Source organism: Protobothrops mucrosquamatus, unplaced genomic scaffold (genome assembly GCF_001527695.2).
Source record: "Protobothrops mucrosquamatus isolate PMUCROS unplaced genomic scaffold, P.Mucros_1.0 scaffold_231, whole genome shotgun sequence".
Classification (NCBI taxonomy): domain Eukaryota; kingdom Metazoa; phylum Chordata; class Lepidosauria; order Squamata; family Viperidae; genus Protobothrops; species Protobothrops mucrosquamatus.
Genome location: NW_015386307.1, coordinates 165,486 through 186,047, shown reverse-complemented (window position 1 = coordinate 186,047; position 20,562 = coordinate 165,486). Strand labels below are relative to the sequence as shown.

The following is a 20,562-nucleotide window of genomic DNA, read 5'->3' as shown; positions in this document are numbered from 1 at the left end:
GGTGCCGTCCAGAATAAAATGTAAACTGTTGTTTCCCTGGGTTCCTCTCTCTCCAAATATCCTGAATATTAAGCTCATTAACCATTTTTAAGAATGTATCAGGTATTGTACTTCTAATTCTTTTTCTATTCTTTCCACATTTATAATCTAGGCATCTATCCATAATTGCATTGTAGTCTCCCATTATACATATGTTGTCATATTCCAATTGGATAATAATATTATGTAGTTTTTTATAAAATTGTTTCTGCCCCTCATTCGGAGCATAGATTCCCACTAGAAGGATTTTCATTTTATTCAAAATTATTTCCACAATTAAGATTCTGCCCTCTTCATCTTTATAAATTTGCTTTGCCAAGATTTCTTGCTTAATATATACTACCACTCCTCCTTTCTTGTATTGTGACAGTGCCGCAAACATATTCCCCAATTTAGGGCAGTTCAATAGATATTGATATTGTTTTTTTATATGGACTTCTTGCAACATAATTATATCTAAGTTCATCTTATACAATTTATCCAAAAACTTTTTCCTTTTTATTGGAGAGTTGAGACCATTAACATTGATGGATATGGATTCAACACCTTTTTCCCCCTCCTTATCTATGTTTAGATCTAGTTATTATTGGCGGCCTAGACTCTTGAGGTTGTAAATCTTTTTCTTTTTCCTCCATCAATCTTGTTGGTCTGGCTTCTTTAATTTCTTTGGGTCTATCCTCATCATGCTTCCCTTCATTTTTGCCATTGTCCATATCCTCTCTAGTATCAACCCGCTTTCTTTCCACAGCCTGAACTGATGTTTCCCTTTCCTGTCTCACCTCTCCCTCAGTTAGATCTTCCTCACTACCAAAATTCTCCCTATAAAACTCCTCTGCCTTCTCCACTGAGTCTAAACGGAACCTTTTCTCCTGCCATGTGACAAGAATCCCTTCTGGTGTCAGCCATCTAAAATTGACATTTTTTCTCGTCAATTTAGTAGTTATTTTTTGGTAAGGTCTTCTCAGGTCCCTCACTCTCTTCGGTACCTGTTTGAGAACAATCAGTTGTCGCCCTCGGTACTCCAGTGCCTCATCTCTAACCCGGAATAATATTTCATCTCTAACTGATTTTTTAGTGAATTTAACATGTACTTCTCTAGGAAGATTATTCCGTCTTGCGTAATTTGTATGTATTCTAAAAGTCTCATCCATTTCACTGGCCATTTCTTCTCTACTGGACCCCAATGCCCCCGCTAGTATATCCGCCATTGTTGTAGGAAGGTCTTCACCTTTCACCTCACATACGTTTTGAAATCGTAGATATTGGGCAGCTTTGTCAAGTTCAAGAGAAATTACTGTAGATTCTAGTTCTTTATTCCCCTGAAGTAGTCTTTCATTCATTTCATCCACCCTTCGCTCTTCTCTATCCATCCTTTCTTCCATTTCCAACATTTTCTGTTCATTTTTCATCATCTGTTGATGAAAGGATTCAAATTTCCCATCCATTGAACTAATTCTATCTTTAAGTTCCCCTGTGTCATTCCTTATTTCACCTATTTCTTTTTTTAAATCATCATGGTTCTTACAAATTATGTCTTGCATCGCTTGTAACATTTGTTGCAAGTCTCTAAATGGACTTGTCTTGTCTCTTTGAGTCATTTCTTCTAAAGATCTTTGTCTAGCAGGGCTTGGTTCCAACAATGTAGTCTGTGTTGTCTGTTTCTTCCCTGTTCCAACTCTTGTGAGATTGGGAATACTAGACATTTTCCTCAATTCTTCAAACCAACCTCCCCACTTATTTACCGTTTTTATAGTATTCTCCAGAGCAACAGAGTTCTTACTTAAGATCAAAAGTTTCTACTATGTAACCTGTGCAGACAAAATTAGATACACTTAACAACCACTCCCCCCCCCTTTTTAAAAAAACCCTCTTGTGGCTATTCTCAATTCAGCCAGCAGGTGTCACTTAGTCTCTGATGTTCAGTCTCACTGAGTCATTCCAAAATGTCTACCTTCTTACTTTTTTCCACACTTTCACTTCCACTTTTAGTTTATAGCCGATTCGCCTTTCAAAGTCAAACTTTCCTTCCTTGGAACAAGATGGAAAGAAGAGATTTCTCTTCTCCTTGAGTCCAACCAGCGTGATGTTTCCGCTATGTAGGCAAACTGATTAAGCCCAAAACTTTCTTTTCACCGCTTCTCCAGGAGCAGGGAAAAATCCCTCCTCCCGTCTTATGGGCATCCAAAAGCTTCAAATTTCTCTCGGAATCCTCCGGAGCGTTCTTACACCGGAGCCCTTCTGGATCAGCTGTCAAAAATCGCTGTTCAGGTTACCTTAAACTGGAGCTGTCACGTCTCCATCCAGCTATTCCACCGCTATACTTTGGCCAGCTGGAGCTGTCATTTCTTCGCGGCCGCCATTTGCGGCCGGCTTCTTCCTCCGCTCAACTTACAAAGGCTTCGCCCGAGTTCACTGATCCCAACCGCCGTTAAGGATCGCTCCTCAGGACACCTTGTTGTTCCCGGTCTCCCTCCAGGGAACTAGGGACCCCTAGGGATCTGTCAAGTGGTCGGGAACGGGTACAGACGCTCCGAAGAATCGTCCAGCACACCCGTTCTTCTTGACAGCTGGCCCTGCCTCCTGGTGTAAAGCCTCTTAATGAGAGTTTTTGAGTCACGACATGACTCAAATGGCTTCATGATCTGGACTTCAACTTGGCGAACTAGTCCATCAGAGCTGGGTAGAACTTGATGCACAAGTCCTATAGGCACGAATTCCGATGTGCGTCCTTGTCTCTCAGCAAGACAAGGTCTCCTTCTTCTAGGTTAGGCTCTTTGGTCTTCCATTTGCGGCAATCCTGTAAGGTAGACAAGTATTCTTGCTTCCAGCGCTTCCAGAAGGTGTTGGCGAGCTTTTGAACTTGTCTCCATTGCTGTTTATACATATCTTTGGGAACAAAGTTCCCTAATGGTGCTGGCCAGTTGCCTGTCTTCTGGGTTAGCAAGGTGGCCGGGGTGAGGATAGTTGGATTTTCAGGATCCGAGGAAACTGGAACCAAAGGTTGAGCATTGATGATAGCTGCCACACTTCTGCCATGAGGGTGGTGAGGATCTCATGCATCAGCGTGGGTATCTTTGTCAACATAGAGTCCAGGATTTTTCAGGCTATGCCAATCATGTGCTCCCATTCTCCTCCCATGTAGGATGCATGGGGAGGATTGAATGTCCATACACAATTTTGGGCCTTTAGGTATTTGTCAATTACTGGGTCATGGCGAATGCCTTCATTAATTCTTTGCAGGCTCCTACGAAGTTAGTTCCTTGGATGCTAAGACATGTGAATAGGACGATCACTGCTACGCCCAATACGAGGGGTCTCCACTTGGAGGAGCGTTCAAAGCGGGCTGGTTCTAGGAAATGGTTAGAGGGCAGTTTCTCTGTCTCCTTGACCATTGTCGACAAGCAGATGGTCTGGACGGTTGTTTTCTTGTCCTGTCTGAGCGATTTGCTGGGTACCTGAGGTCGAACGTGGTCATCTTGATCTGGGTATAGAAGCACATAGTGTTCTGGTCTCTGTAACATCAGGCTGTCTGGACGAGCCAAGAACTCAGGACCCTTTAGCCAGATCAATTCTGCCAACTGTGATGCAAGAATGGACCGTGTAGCCTGGTCCGCAGGGTTCTGATCTGTTGGCACATACTGCCATTGCTCAGGACTTGAAGATCTTCTAATCCTTTATACTCTGTTGCTTACATAGACATAGAAGCATCTGCTTTGGTTGTGGATGTACCCAACACCACCTTGCTGTTCGTGTAGAAGGTGGTGGATTGTAGCTTAAGGTCTATCGTTTTCATTATCAGGTCTGCAAGTTCTATGGTCAGTACGGCACCACAGAGTTCCAACCTTGGTATGGTGTGATCTTGTTGTGGTGCTAGTTTCGCCTTTCCCATAGCGAAACTGACATAAATATGGCTCTCCCTGCCGTAGACTCTGATGTATCCTACAGCTGCTATCATCTTCATTGACGCATCTGAGAAAACATGCAATTTTTTCTTTTGAGCGGCAGTGGGTAAGATGGAGACATACATGCGTTGCACGTGGATGCTTTGGAGACAACTTAGGGATGGATGCCATGTCTCCCAGTCTTGCTTCTTTTCTAGTGTAAGCGTCTTGTCCCAGTCTATGGTGCTCTGGGAGAGCACGCATAGCTGCAGAAATTCTTTGTCCTCTATCGACAAGGCTAAGTCATTGTGATTTTTGCTGGTCTGGAACACTGTCGCTCCCAAAACAGGTTTGGTTGTCGAAAGCGTGAAGTGTTCTTGGCATGGTTTTAGGTGGGATGCTCTCCCATTACTAAGAATGGAGGTCATTGAGATATTCACCTGGGTTGGAGTTTGTAGCCGGTCAACACAGACCATTCCTGAGATGACCTATCCAAGTTCCATTTTAAAGGCAATTGAGGGGCCTGTTGGGCCGCTGACCATACCGTGGTAGGCAAAGGTGTCAGGGGCATCTACTCCCAACAGAAGCAGGATTTCGGCTTCAGGATCTAGGGCAGGGAAGTGATCTGCCATGTGCGCCAGGTGAGGTATGGTGTGTGCTACCTCTGGTGTTGGAATTTGACTGCAATCATCTGGTAAGGCATCCCATTCTAGCAATGGTGGCAGTAAGAACTGTGAACTCCCATCTAACAACTCTATGCAGAGTCTGGTGACTTTCCTCCCCACCGTGCTCTGGGGAACAGTGCACGTTGATATTGTGAAAGGCGTTTCTTCATTTGGGAGTTCACTTGGAAATGGCGAATCGCTACATACTGACGTGCAGTTGACACTTGCGGTCGCCTCTGGGTGCACTTCGGAGCCATGCTGAGGATCCTTGGTCAAAGGAGGAGTAGAAGTTGCTTGTTGTAGCTGCTCAGAGTCTGGATGCAGGGCTTCAGGGTGCTTGTCATTCTTGCCTAGGTGACACTTCACCTTAGTTGTGCAAGCTTTGGCCACGTGTTCCGTAGACTCACAGCATTTGAAGCAGACCTCGTACTCTCCCAAATCCAACTTTCTTCTCCGGGATGTTGGAGGATACATTGGTGCTATATAGGGCAGGGGTAGACAACCTTGGCTCTTTTATGACTCGTGGACTTCAACTCCCAGAATTCCTGAGCCAGCCATGCTGAGGGAAAGGGAGAGGTTTCCAAGCTGAGCCATGCTGGCTCAGGAATTCTGGGAATTGAAGTCCACAAGTCCTAAAAGAGCCAAGGTTGCCTACCCCTGGTATAGGGGGTGTAGTCAGACAGATAAAATATGGTGTTGGAGTCATTAGGAGCACGTTTAGTGGCTTTTCGTTGATCCTCATATGCATTGCTCCCAAGATCAGGGGCATATGCCAGAGATGGTTGGTGATTTTCTTCAGAATAGCGCGTTCTGGTCGTCCACATAGGCCTTGACATGGCTGTGTGAGCTTTTACTTTCTGGACCATCAAGGTTGGGCATGAAGGTAACGTGTTTGGCCTCTGCCTGTAAAACTGCAGCCCTTGCTGTTTTTCTTGCTGCCTCCTTTTCTCGTTGTAGAAACTCAAGCCTGGCCTGAGCTTTGGCCATTTCTTCCTTTTGTTTAGCCATTTCTTCTTTTTGTTTAGCCATTTCTTCCTTTTGCAGTTGCTCTGCCTTTGCCACACGTAAAACCGCTGTTGCATCGATTCGTGCTTGTGCAGCTTGAGCAGCCAGGCTCTCTGCCCTGGAGATTCGGGAGAAATGGCTATGACGAGAAGATGCTTTGGAGTGATGGGAGGCACCTGAGACGGAAGGTTGCTGTGACACGCTGGAACACATCTTGGACCGTTGTGAGTTATGATGAAAGGACAAGGCTTTCTTAGAGGCATAAGAGGGATCACTGGGATGGTGCATGCAAACAATGGGACACTTCAGACTCAGCCCTCTTGCTCAGTGTGTCTTTCTCTTGAAGTCTGGTTTGGAGAGACTCCTTACTGCTTTGTAGCAGCTTTTCACGCTCTCTGTTTATCAGCTTGAGGTGTTGCATTTCCATTTTGGATATTGAAACTCCTAGCTGCGATTGGATGTCCATGAGGCGGCATTCATAGTCTGTACAATGTAGGAAAAGCCTGTCCATATCCTCTTCCAAAGAACGAATGTGCCTGGGGGAAAGCTTATCTTTGGACACGTCGCAGAATCCCTGCAGCTTCTCCCAGTATTCCTCATGATGATCATAGAGGCCACTCCACTTCTCCAGCAGGCTTGACCGTTTGGCTTTGGTGGGCTTTCTTTGATGTCTCAAGTCATAAGGTTTCTGAGACATTTCTACCTTTTCCAAATTTTGGATATCATGTTCTGCATACAAGTCAAGGTTAGTTGGTTGGACCGGGTCTTCTGGCCCATTAGAAGACTCTGCCATGACTAGGGAAGACTCAGAAGTTTTCCTAGACATTTTGAATGGGTTCAGTGTATTTTGCTCTTTGACCACCAGGATGCGCTGTTTGTGTGGGTAAAGACTTCAGTAAAATTCACTCTTTGACCATCAGGGCGCACTGTCTGCAGGTAGCATAAATACAAGCCTGTTGTTTGCAGGTTAGCCACCAGAGGGTGCTGCATCTAGGCCACTAGGGTGCATTGTATATAAGTAGCTTAAATGCTGACCTGTTGTTTGCAGGTTGGCCACCAGAGGGTGCTGCATCTAGGCCATTAGGGTGCATTGTATACAGACAGCTTAAATTCAGGCCTTTGTTTGCCGATTGGCCACCAGAGGGCGCTGCACCTAGACTACACTTAGAAAAGACTGGTTGCAATCTGATCCCTTTTAATGAGCTACAAAGCTTCTGGGTGTCTGTTTATGGAACTCTAATTCCTGACTCGAGATTCCAAGTGAAAACGTAGAAATTTGCACTAAAAAAGGAGCTCAGTTTGCTATTTTTCCTTCAAGCAGTAGTCAAAGGAACATCTGAGTGGCCGGCTTCACTTAATCAAATAGACTGGCCTTTATTGTTCCCTGTGCCTGCATTCCAAGGGAAGAGATTTGCAGGAGGTGTCGGCTTACACGCTTGGTAGATAGCGATCTCATGCAGATTGACCTGTCTCTTAGCAACTGATTGCTTTGGTTTACAAGCAGGCTGAGAAGTGATCCCAGCAAAGGGGGTTGGGCTGCTAGCTATACACAGACACAGTTCTTTTTCAGTTTGAAATGCTGAGTTTTTTTCAGATGGGGAAGTGATCTTTTCAGCCTAGCCAGGCAGAGCAATTTCAACACACATACATCTCTTTACACATGCAAGCAAGGAAAGGTATGCAGGGGGAGACTTTCACTTTAGAGGAAGATTTGTCTCTCTTTTTAATCTCTTGCAGGCAGAGCAAGGCATACAGGCGGAGATCAAAGGTAGATAAGAGAAGGTTTCAATCCTTTTTCCTTTAGGCAGGTAGAAAAAGATAGATTCTTTTTTACTTTAAGCGAAGAGAGAAACACATAATATCCTTTTACTGTCCTGGCTCAAGCAAAAAGATTGCTGGATTTCACTTGAAACATAACTCCACGGATGAATCATGCAATTATTTTATTATCAGGTATCTTCAAAACATTAACTCACAGTTATTGCAGAGGTTCTTCTGAAATGCAGATTGTAATCTGGACCCATCGCGTAGGTAAAAGGATAATAGCTTTCTCCATTCTAACAGAGCTCCCAACCCTTGTGACTAAGATTCATGGAGAGATAATAGACTGGCACGTAAACAGGGTATTCCGTAATAAAAACACAAAACCCTCCCAGTGGTCAATCCTAACACAGATATAACAAGGTAACAACTAAAACTACATTTCCCAGAAGACCATCCCTTAAGGAGACAGCATTTTAACCCTTAAAATGCTACTTGCTCTACACACAGTTCTTAATTCCTAAGCTAGCTATATACTCTGACCAGATGACTTTATACTCTGACCAGCACAGATAGAAATCATATTTGTGCCAAATCAATATGACCAAATTCACCAAATCAAATCCTGGCATGCTAGTAATCTTGTTCATGTTCTTTTAGTTAGTCTTCCAGCTCAAACTGGCAACTTTACTGGCAACAGCACAGTGAAGTCAAGCAGACTGAAGGCATGATCTATAGACTTTTCTATTCTGTATTTGTGTATCACTTTTTATTACTTGTGCCACTTGTGGAATAGCAATTCATGTCATAAGTGATGTATGTGATACAATATTTCTGAAAAGTTGCAGTAATGTTCGGGTTTATTTTTAAAAATCATTTCTGGCTCCTTTTCTAAATTTTCCCAAACTTATAGATGTAATAAATGTATGAGTTGTAATTTTACCTTTTATCCATGACAGAGTATTGAAATAATTCTTAAAAAATTAGAACAAAAGTTGGATGAAGATGTTGTTCAGATGACAGATTATGCACTCCAATCTGCAGGTATTTGCAGCAGCTATTAGAATAGAATAGAATAATAGAATAATAACTTTATTGTCACTTTGAATGGACACTAATCGGCATACATTAAATTGACATTTCATTGCATACAGCTCTCAAAGGGTCACCCTACAATATACACTACATAAATATGACAACAAATAAATACAGAATTATGCATATACCTACATATATTATATGACACAGAGAAACAACAGTCTAGTTCAGGTTATGTATACATGTGCATGGCGAGAAAAACGAATCTTGCAAGTTTACCAGATGGATGGGATAGGGAACGAAGCTATTGCAGAATCTGGTAGTCCTGCTGGAAATACTTCGAAACCTCCTCCCAGAGGGGAGCAACAGAAACAGATTGTAAAGTGGGTGTGTGGGGTCTCTAACAATGCTTTGAGCTCTAAGCACATAGGGTTTATAAGCAGCATCCTGAATATCAGGAAAATGAAAACTGGACCTCGGAGTCCTAGTGGACAATCACTTAAATATGAGCCAGCAGTGTGCTGTAGCTGCCAAAAAAGCCAACACAGTGCTGGGCTGCATTAACAGAGGGATAGAATCAAGATCACGTGAAGTATTAATACCACTTTACAATGCCCTAGTAAGGCTACACTTGGAATACTGCATCCAGTTTTGGTCACCACGCTGTAAAAAAGATGCTGAGACTCTAGAAAGAGTACAGAGAAGAGCAACAAAGATGATTAGGGGACTGGAGGCTAAAACATATAAGGAACGGTTGCTGGAATTGGGTATGTCTAGTTTAACGAAGAGAAGGACGAGGGGGGACATGATAGCAGTNTGCCTCCAGAAGCGGTGAATGCTCCAACACTGGAAGTTTTTAAGAAGAGACTAGACAACCATTTGTCTGAAATAGTGTAGGGTTCCTGCCTGAGCAGGGGGTTGGATTTGATGACCTCCAAGGTCCCTTCCAACTATTATTATTATTATTATTATTATTATTATTATTATTATTATTATTATTATTATTATTATTATTAAAAGTGAGCTTCCTATGATCTTCTCGGCTGTCCTTACCATTCTCTGTATGGACTTTCTGTCTGAGGCACTGGTGCCACCAATCCAGACAGTGATGCAGTTTGTTAAAATGCTTTCAATTGTGCCTCTGTAAAAAGTGGCCAAGACAGAAGGAGAAAGATGTGAACTCCTCATCCAACACAGGAAATGCATACACATTGTATGCTTCACTATGGATGACGTGTGGAGAGACCAAGTAAGATTGTTAGTTATCTGCTCCCCCAGATACTTAATACTGTTGACCACCTCTACAGCTGCCTACTTGATACTGAGTGGAATATGACTATGCTGGCTCTTTCTAAAATCTACAATGATATCCTTTGTTTTATTAACATTTAGAACCAGGTTACTTTTATTGCACCAGTCTACCAGAGCCTTCACCTCTTCCCTATAAGCATCTTCATTGTCATCTCTGATAAGTCCCACCACTGCCGTGTCATCTGCATACTTCACAATATGATTCCTAGCAGATTTGGCACAGCAGTGTGGGTCATCAAGGTGAACAGTAGTGGACTCAGGACACAGCCCTCTCCAAACTATATAATTAGATTTTGGAAATCCCTACTATTCATACAGTATATAATACAGTTTTAATTAGTATAAAGTATAATGTGTATTTCAGTTGTTAAAACAAATGTCAAGTATTTCATGTAATCATTATACTATTTTAATAATGTACTACATAATTAGATTTTGGAAATCCCTACTATTCATTTATAATACAGCTTTAATTAGTATAAACTATAATGTGTATTTCAGTTGTTAAATTTAAAAAAATGTCAAAGTATTTCATGTAATCATTATACTATTACTTTTAACAATATAGTTTATTAGTATCAATATCAACTACAATATCTGAAAAGTCTTCAAAAGCATTTTGCACATATTTTACAAGTTCTAAGAGGTTCACTATGAAATTGTGCAAGCATAGTTGCAAATTGATAGAAAAGTTTCCAGCTTTCTTACTAAATGCTTATCAGAAAATATTCACATCCACTGTCTTTTTAGATTTATTCCTAAAAGAATGAACTTTAGGAATACCCTAGAGCAGGGGTCTGCAACGTTAAACACTCAAAGACCCTGTGGGACCCATTTCCCAGAGAAAAGAAAACACTGGGAGCTGCAAAACTTGTACATGCATGCGCGTGCACACAAAGGGGGGGAAACTTGATTGGAAAGTTTAATTAAAAAGAAATAGAGGCTGCTGTGCATGAGTTCTCTCTCTCTCTCTCTCTCTCTCTCTCTCTCTCTCTCTCTCTCTCTCTCTCTCTCTTTCCTCTCCCCCCCTCTTTCTCTTTCTCTCCTCTCCCTCTCTCTCTTTCCTTTCTCTCTCTCTCTCTCTCTACCTCTCTTTCTCCCCCTGTCTCTCTTTCTATCCCTCTCTCTCTTTCTCTCTCTTTCCTCTCCCTCTCTCTCCCCTCTCTTTCTCTCTCTCCCTCTCTCTCTTTCTCTCCCTCTTTCTCTCTCCCTCTCTTTCTTGCTCTCTTTCCTCTCTACCTCTCTCTTTCCTCCCCCTCTCTTCCTCTCTCTCTTTCTCTCTCTCCCTCTCCCTCTCTCTCTCCCTCTCCCTCTCCCTCTCTTTCCTCTCCCACTCTCTCTCTTTCTCTCTCTCTCCTCCCCCTCTCTCTTTCTCTTTCCTCTCCCTCTCTCTTTCTCTCTTTCTCTTTCCTCTCCCTCTTTCTCTTTCTCTCACTCTCTTTCCTTTCCCTCTCTCTCCCTCTCTTTCTCTCTCTTTCCTTTCTCTCTCTCTCTCTACCTCTCTTTCTCTTTCTCCCCGTCTCTCTTTCTATCCCTCTCTCTCTTTCTCTCTTTTTCCTCTCCATCTCTCTCTCTCCCCTCTGTTTCTCTCTCTCCCGCTCTCTCTTTCTCTACCTCTTTCTCTCTCCCTCTCTTTCTCTCTCTCCCTCTTCCTCTCCCTCTCTTTCCTTTCCCACTCTCTCTCTTTCTCTCTCCTCCCCCCTCTCTCTTTCTCTTTCCTCTCCCTCTCTCTTTCTCTCTCTCTTTCCTCTCCCTCTTTCTCTTTCTCTCACTCTCTTTCCTTTCCCTCTCTCTCCCTCTCTTTCTCTCGCGTTCCTCTCTCTTCTCTCTTTCTCTCTCTTTCTTTCACTCTCTTTCTCTCCCTCCCTCTCTCTCTTTCCTCTCCCTTTCTATTTCTTTCTTTCCTCTCTCTTTCTTTCTCTTTCCTCTCCCTCACTCTCTCACCCTCTCTTTCTCTCTCTCGCTCACTCTCTTTCCTCTCCCTCTCTCTTCCTCTCTTTCTCTCTCTTTCTTTTCTCTCTCTTTCTCTTTCTTTCTCTCTCTCTCTCTCCCTCTCCCTCTTCTCTTTCTTTCTCTCTCTCTCCCCTCTATCTGTCTCTCTGATCTTCTGCTCACCTGGCAAGTTGGCTTCAAGCTGTTCTCCAACAAGCTGACACACATTCTTATTGGGCTGGCTTTTTCCTGCCCTTCTTGCTTCCTGCTTCCTATTTCCTGCAGAGATGCAGCCAAGGCAGGAGCCCTGCCCAATAAGCTTGTCAGCTCGTTGGAGAACAGGGTGGGGCCACTCTCTCTTTTATACACAGAGAGAGGGGGGGGGAGGGAGAGAGAGAGAGAGAGAAGGGAAGCTCAAGTGCCTCTCTCTGTCTCTGTCTCTGCAAATGGCAGAGGAGGCTGGGAGCCGCAGGAGAAGGCTCAAAGAGCCGCATGCTGCTCTTGAGCTGCAGGTTGCTGACCCATGCCCTAGAGCTTCAAACATGACAGGCATAAGAGAACTGTAGCCCATTAAACATTTCTCTTTTTTCTATTTTAGGCAGCCATAGCATTTCACTCAGATTAAATTCCAAGGTAGATGTATTTTAGATGCAGCTAATAATTTTATGTCATCTGGTTGCATTTAAAATGCATGGTAGAACTTATCTCTGTAATAATAAACTAAGCAACAATAATACCAAAATCACCCCAAATGTGGCTTTTAGTGATCTGGATAAATATAAATATACATTGCAAATGGCTTATTCCCCAGTGTATATTCTCTGTTATTCTTCACTGATGATGGAAATCTCCCATCCCCAATATTTTGTATTGGAGGAGTTTGCTAATTGTTTGTTGTACATAAACTGTAAAAGAAATTATATTATCTGGACTCTCTTTACTAACAAATGGCATTAGTCTTATATGCCTGAATTTTTTTTGTATTAAAAAATGTATTTTTTTGTATCCATTAAAATAGATAAATGATGAGATATTTAATTGTAATACAATGTAATTCTAGGTGCCACTATTGTTCAGTCCAGAACCACTAGAAGCTACCACTATCCTGATGGAAACTATTCCTTGATGTCACTCATTATATTCCCTTTTGTGAAACCACCAGATGTAATTCTTCAGGTATAAGTAAACATAAAGTATTTGGAAGATAGTGCTGGGCTTCAGGCTTCAGTGACTGTAAGTTGGAGAACAGATTCCTTGAGATTTTACTGGCAACTGTGGCTAGAATCTTTAGAGGCAAAGGGATATGCTATGCAAACCAAAGGCAACTGCTTGGGCTCCAGTCGTTATATCTACATGTCTTGAATTCAGATTGGCTTTTAGGCAAGCTGCTTTCTGATTGGTTCTTTATGGCCCATCCCGATTGCCATTTTTGGAGTGCAAGTTCTTGATTCTTGGTTTGTGATTGGTTCTAGTTTATTTATTTAGCATGTGGCATGGGTTCTAGTTGATTAGTTTAAAGAAATGAGTCTTGATTGGGTTCTTGGAAGTTTCTGATTTGCCTGAACTAAAGCTAACACTAAAGTGTTCCAACTGATGTTCAAAAAAACCCCTCATATAATAAACATCATTAATTAAACAGAAGCTTAAACTATAGAAACCAAAATGAAGGCAGTAGATCAGGTGCTGCAAGCGACAGTAGACCAGGGACTGTGAACGGCATAGACTGGGTGCTGCAAACAGCAGTAGACCAGGTGGTGTGAATGACAGTAGACCGGGGACTGCAAGCGGCAGTAAACTGGGTGCTGTGGACAGAAGTAGACTGGGGACTGTGAAAGGCAGCAGATTGGGGACTACAAATGGCAGCAGACCACTAGACTGGGGACTGCAAATAGAAGCAGACCAGTAGACCGCGGACTGCAAACCGAAGCAGACCAGTAGACAGGGATTGCGAATGGCAGCAGACCAATAGACCAGGAACTGTGAAAGGCAGTAGACCAGTAGGCCAGGGACTGTGAATGGCAATGGCACAGTAGACCCTTGGAAAAGAAACCAATGCTATTTTGATTTGCAAAACATAGAATAGAAAAAAAAATAGGCATAATTACTTAGAACAGAGAAGGTGAAAGCATGGCTAACAGCAAAGCACATACACCAAACATAAAAGAGGGATCTTCAAATAACAAATTCATGGAACAGGCGATGTATACTATTGTGGTATGCAATACATATTCCATGCATGTGCTTATGCCCCAAAACACCCAAATTATACATGCATTAAATATAAACTATGTGAACTAGTAGAGGAAAAAGTAAGGGATCTAGAGGCAACTCTAGCCAAACTCCAATTTATGAAAGAAAGGTATACCCAAACTGAACTAAACAAGGGACAAACAACTCCCAGAGGATTTGACCCTACTGATAAACCCTTGGAGGAAGATAAATGGAGGCATGTCACACATAAAAGGAAACACAACAATCAAAGGAAGAAACAGTGTACATCTAACAAATCCCTACTGCCCAATCTAACCCAACCAGAAGCAGCCCCATTAAAACTGAGCAATCGATTTCTCCCCCTAGATGGAAATACACAGACCCACAACCTCCCCCTCAAAGAAAACAGGCAGACACCTAGCAAAGAAACAATTCCAAATATCCCAATTCTTAAATGTAATTAATTTTTGATAAAATCTTAATCAGTAAGAATATCTCGAATTTGGTGGAAGAAACAAATTAAAATAAGGACTGTAACAGGATCTATGATAAGGCAACCAGAATGACCGGATAGAAAATAAATATTATATTGATGTGATTATTATTTTTAGGACTACTGGGAAAAATATATATCTTTAATTGTCATCTATTAAAACAATAAGAATTGTATTAACTCAAATGTTTGCAAAAGAGGATATTTTGGGAAAAGAGGAAATCAACTAAAACTATTATGTGGATTATGGATTATAGAAATGAATTGTTAGTGATTGCTTTACAAATGTAACACAGACAACACACTGTTCACCAATTATTGATTTATGTTTAAAAAAATCAATAAAATATGTTACAAAAAAACCAAAAACACGTGAGGGAGGAAAACTTCTGCCTTCTTCCCACAACTCAAAAACTATTTGTGGAAAAACCAGCAGTTGCGTTCCCAAACAAAACATGTGTGGATTCACTGGAAATGTTGTATATTTTCTTCACTTAAAAACTAATTCAAATAATTAACCAATTCATTTTTCTTGTTTCATTTTTTCATATTATACTTGATTTTACATTGTTCTATAATCTTTTTTTTTCAAACTGTAGTCCACCCTCCCAACAGTCTGAGGGACAATGAACTGGCCTGTTTAAAAAGTTTGAGGACCCTTGAGCTAGGCAATAAAGTTAAGGAGCTAGGAGCACAAGTATTGTTCTCATCAGTACTCCCAACAAAAGGGCAACACCCATTGAGGGAAAAAAGAATTCTAGAAATAAACCATTGGCTAAAGGATTGGTGTCGTCAAGAAAACTTTGGTTTCCTGGATCATGGACTGCACTTCCTGTGCGAAGGACTCTTGATTCTTCATGAAAACAGGGAAAATGTACTCAGAAAAAGACTGGCCCAACTCATTAGAAGAGCTTTAAACTAAAATTGAGAGGGAAAGGTGACCAACCATTAGAAAACAAAACCAATCATAAATCCCAAGAAAACAAATCAAACAAAGAGGTAGGGAGTGATGAGAAAAAAGAAAAAATCAAACAACAATCAGGAGATCCAGGAAACATACCGATGGACAGACATAAAAGTCTTAAATGTTTATATATTAATGCTCAAAGTTGGAGAACAAACAGGGTGAACTAGAAACAATAGTACATGAGGGTGGATATGACATAGTTGGTGTTATAGAAACCTGGTGGGATGAAACCCATGATTGGAATGGACTGATGGATGGATACAAATTGTTCAAAAGAAACAGAACTACAAAAAGAGAAGGGGGACTTGCACTATATGTAAGAGAATACTACAGAAATGCACATGTTCAAAGATAAAAGCCCTCCAGAATACTTATGGGTCACTATAAAAAGAAGAAAAAGTGACATTGCCATAGGGGTATACTATAGGCCACCCAACCAATCAGAAGAAATAGATGGACTCTTTGCCAACCAGTTAACAAATATATGTAGTAAGCATACCACAATAGTAATGGGAGATTTCAACTACCCAGTTATAAGATGGGAGACAAACTCTGCAGCGAGCGGGAGATCAAACAGATTCCTAACCAACCGCGCTGACAACTTTGTCATCCAAAAGGTAGAGGAGGGAACTAGAAGTAAAGCTATACTGGACCCAATTCTTTTTTTTTTATTAAAAAATTTATAAAATTTTACAATATAAATCCCTCCCTTCCCCTTCCCACCCTTCCACCCCCCTCCCTCTCCCCTCACTTCCCAGTGCCAATCACAGGGTTAACAATAACATAATCATACTCTAATTAACATTAATCAACTATTAAAATAACATATCTATAACCTCCTTTAACTCTCTTTTAAACAGTACAATTATTAAAAACAATAATAATAACACTTTAATAATTAAACATAATACTAAATAAAATATTCTAACCTTTATACAACCATAATACTCTAAAATATACTCAAAAACCAAATGATATTTGTTAGTCCCATATTTACGCTCAATATAATCTATTCATCTTCTCCAAACCAAAATATATCTTTCTTGCGAGTGATCCTTCACATAAGCGGAAATCTTGGCCATTTCTGCTAAATTCGAGACTTTAAATGACTATTCTTCTATAGTAGGTAAATGTTCCATTTTCCAATATTGAGCTACTAATAGTCTTGCAGCAGTTATAAAATTCAACATCAATTCCATTTCTTTTGCATCCAAGTCTTCCATAATACCCAACAAAAATATCTGCGGCTTAAACTTTATCTTTTTCTTAAAAATATTTTGAATATTCCACCATATCTTAATCCAAAATGCTTTAACTTCCCTACATGTCCACCAAATATGAAAATAAGATGCATCTAAATTGCCACATCTCCAACACTTAGGTTGTAAATTGGGGTACATACAAGACAATTTTTGAGGATCCAGATGCCACCTATAAAACATTTTATAAAAATTTTCCCTTAAAGACCCAATTCTTACTAATAGAGAAGAAGTGATAGAAGGAGTTGAAGTTACCAGAACTGGAATTCAATATAATGCAAACAATATAATGCAAGAAATAGAAAATAATTCAACCAATGTCTTAAACTTCAGAAGAGCTGATTTTAACAAACTCTGAGAGAACCTAGAAAAGATTCCATGGATAAAAATCCTAAAAGGAAAACAATTCAAGAAGCATGGGAAACTCTGAAAAATGCTATAATAAAAGCCCGGTCCAGCAGAATACTACTGAAAAAGAAAAACAAGTCAAGAAGAAACCAGCATGGCTGCACAAAGATCTCTCAGACAAATTGAAAGACAAAACGGACAAGTGCAGAAAATGAAAAGAGGGACACATAACTAAGGCTGATTATCAGCAGACAGCCAGAATATGCAAAGACGAAGTCAGGAAAGCAAAGGCTCAGAATGAACAAAGACTTGCAACAGAAATCAAGGATAATAAAAAAAGTTTCCTTCAACAGATTAATAACAAGAAAAAAGTCAAGGAATCTAAGTTCACCACAGAGAGAAAATGGTAAGGAAGTAAGAAGCAATAGGAAGAAAGCAGAGCTGCTTAACTCATCCTTTGCATCAGTCTTCACACAAAAAGAAATTACAGTACAACATACCAAAAAAAATACTGCGAAAGACAAACTGGAAACAAAAATTAAAATAAAATAAGCAAGAAAATGGTAAGAGAACACCAATCTGACCTTGACAAATAGAAATCACCAGGACCCAACAGATTACATCCCAGAGTTCTGAAGGAACTGGCAGATGTTATCCCAGAACCATTATACCATATCTTTCAAAAATTGTGGAGCACTGGGGAAGTACCTGAGGATTGGAAAAAGGCTGATGTGGTTCCCATCTTCAAGAAAGGGGGGAAAAAACAGAACCAGGAAACTACAGACCAATCAGCCTAACCTCAATACCTGGGAAGATACTGGAAAAGATAATCAAAAAACAGATCTGTGAACATCTAGAAACAAACAAACAGGTTTGTTAAAAACAGATCATGCCAAACCAATCTTATTTCATTCTTTGATAAAGTGACTAAATTAGTAGACCAGAAAAACGCTGTGGACATAGTATACTTAGATTTCAGTAAGGCATCCGACAAAGTAGATGACAATCTACTGCTTGGTAAGCTAGGAAAAGGTGGAATAGCCAACTGATGGATTTGTAGCTGGCTGACAAACCATACTCAACGAGTAGTCCTCAATGGTACTACATCCACATGGAGAGAAGTAAGCAGTGGAGTACCACAAGGTTCCATGTTAGGCCCAGTACTCTTCAATATCTTCATCAATGACTTAGATGAAGGAATAGAAGGGGAACCCATCATATTTGCAGATGACACTAAACTGGCAGGAATAACCAACACCCCAGAAGACAAGCTCAGGATTCAAAAAGATCTTGACAAACTTGAACAATGGGCCCTATCCAACAAAATGAGTTTTAATGTAGAGAAAAGCAAAGTTTTACATTTAGGTAGGAAAAATCAAAGATATAAGCACAGATTAAGTGAGACCTGGCTCAAAAACAGTAACTGTGAGAGGGACCTTGGAGTCCTAGTAGACAATCACTTGACTATGAGCCAGCAGTGTGTAGTAGCAGCCAAAAAAGCTAATACAATCCTGGGTTGTATAAACAGAGGCATAGAATCAAGATTACACGGAGTATTAATAACCAATTTTGGTCACCATATTACAAAAAAGATGTTGAGACCTTTGAAAAAGTTCAGAGAAGAGCAACTAAGATGATCAAAGACTTGGAGTCTAAAACATATGAAGAACAACTGCTGGACTTGGGTCTGGCTAGTCCAGGGGTCTGCAACCTTAAACACTCAAAGAGCCACTTGGACCCGTTTCCCAGAGAAAAGAAAACACTGGGAGTCGCAAAACTTGTGTGCGCACGCATGTGCGCACAAGGGGTGGGGACCTTGATTGAAGAGTTTAATTAAAATGAAATAGAGGCTGCTGTCCATGAGTTCTCTCTCTCTCTCCCTCTCCCTCTCCCTCTCCCTCTCTCTCTCTCTCTCTCTCTCTCTCTCTCTCTCTCTCTCTCTCTCTCTCTCTCTCTTTCCTCTCTCTCTCCCTCTCTTTCTCTCCCTCTCTTTAGTCTCCCTCTCTCTCTTTCTTTACTCTCCCTCTCTCCCTCTCTCTTTCTCTCTTTCTCTCTTTCCTCTCTCTTTCTCTCTTTCTCTTTCCTTTCTCCCTCTCTCTCCCTCTCTCTTTCTCTCCCTCTCTCTTTAGTCTCCATCTTTCTCTCTTTCTCTCTTCCCTCTCCCTCTCCCTCTCTCTTTTTCTTTCCTCTCTCTCTCACTCTTTCTCTCTTTCCTCTCTCTCTCTTTCTCTTTCTCTCTTTTCTCTCCCTCTCTTTTTCTCTCTCCCTCTCTCTCCCCCTCACTCTCTCCCTCTCTCTCTCCCTTTCTCTCCCTCTCTCTCTTTCTCTCCCCCCCTCTCTCTTTCTCTCTTTCCCCCCCCCTCTCTCTCCCTCTCTCCCCCCTTTCCCTCTCTCTAATCTTCTGCTCACCTGGCAAACTGGCTTCAGGCTCTTCTCCAACAAGCTGACACACATTATTGGGCTGGCTCTCTCCTGCCCTTCCTGCTTCCTGCTTCCTGCAGAGACGCAGCAAAGGGAGGAACCCCGCCCAATAACTTGTCAGCTCATCGAAACAGCATGAGGCCACTCTCTTTTTTACACACACACACAAACACAGAGAGAGAGAGAGAAAGAGAGAGAGGGAGAGAGAGAGGGGGGGAAAGCAGGGAAGCACAAGTGCCTCTCTCTGTCTCTGTCTTTCTCTCTGCAAATGGCAGAGGAGGCTGGGAGCTGCAGGAGAAGGCTCAAAGAGCCACATGCGGCTCCTGAGCCACAGATTGCCGACCCGTGGGCTAGTCTAAAGAAAAGAAAAAATAGGGGTGACATAATAGCAGTATTCCAGTATTTGAGAGGCTGCCACAAAGAAGAGGGGAATCAAATTAATCTCCAAAGCATCAGAGGGCAGGACAAGAAACAATGGTTGGAAACTGATGAAAGAGAGAAGCAACCTGGAATTAAGGAGAAAGTTCCTAACAGTGAGGACAATTAACCAGTGGAACAGCTTGCCTTCAGAAATCGTGGGTGCTCCATCACTGGAGGTTTTTAAGAAGAGATTGGACAGTCACTTGTCTGAGATGGTATAGGTTCTCCTGCTTGAGCGGGGAGCTGGACTAGAATATCTCCAAGGTCCCTTCCAGATTCTATTCTATTCTATTCTATTCTATTCTACTCTACTCTACTCTACTCTACTCTACTCTACTCTACTCTACTCTACTCTACTCTACTCTACTCTAATAATTAAATCCTCTTTAATTGACTGAGTTATAGGATTTATACAGTAGAATACTTAAATTATTCAGAATTTTCTCTTTATTCTCTTTAAGCCCAGTTATCACCTTGGAAATTGCTGGTCTTTTCCTGGAAGTCAAGCTGAAACTGTTATCAGATTAGCTAAGGAAATTATTCCAAGAGCTGTTACAATACAACATATATCTAAGAAAGTCTCCCCCATAGACAAGATCTCTAGTGCTCCCAAAGATTTTGCTATTTATGTAAGCATCATGGTCTAATTTATTTACTAAATTTAAGTAAAAATTAACTTGCAACTTGCATTTCTATGATTGTTATTGTTTTAGGATTGAGAGATTCCTCTCTAGGTCAGATTGGGATCAACTACCAAGAGGATGATTGTATTAAGATCATTTCACTGAATATTTTTTACATCATATTATGC

General features: G+C 41.2%; 1 protein-coding gene across 1 annotated transcript in view; it reads left to right on the top strand.

Annotated features, from left to right (window-relative positions):
- SUN3 (Sad1 and UNC84 domain containing 3) overlaps positions 1–20,562 on the top strand; it is a 77,599-nt gene that overhangs the window by 53,769 nt on the left and 3,268 nt on the right. Inside the window, exons 8-10 of the mRNA XM_029286880.1 lie at positions 8,311–8,409; positions 12,692–12,808; positions 20,213–20,380. Coding sequence (XP_029142713.1) covers positions 8,311–8,409; positions 12,692–12,808; positions 20,213–20,380 — 384 coding nt within the window. The remainder of the gene's footprint in view (positions 1–8,310; positions 8,410–12,691; positions 12,809–20,212; positions 20,381–20,562) is intronic.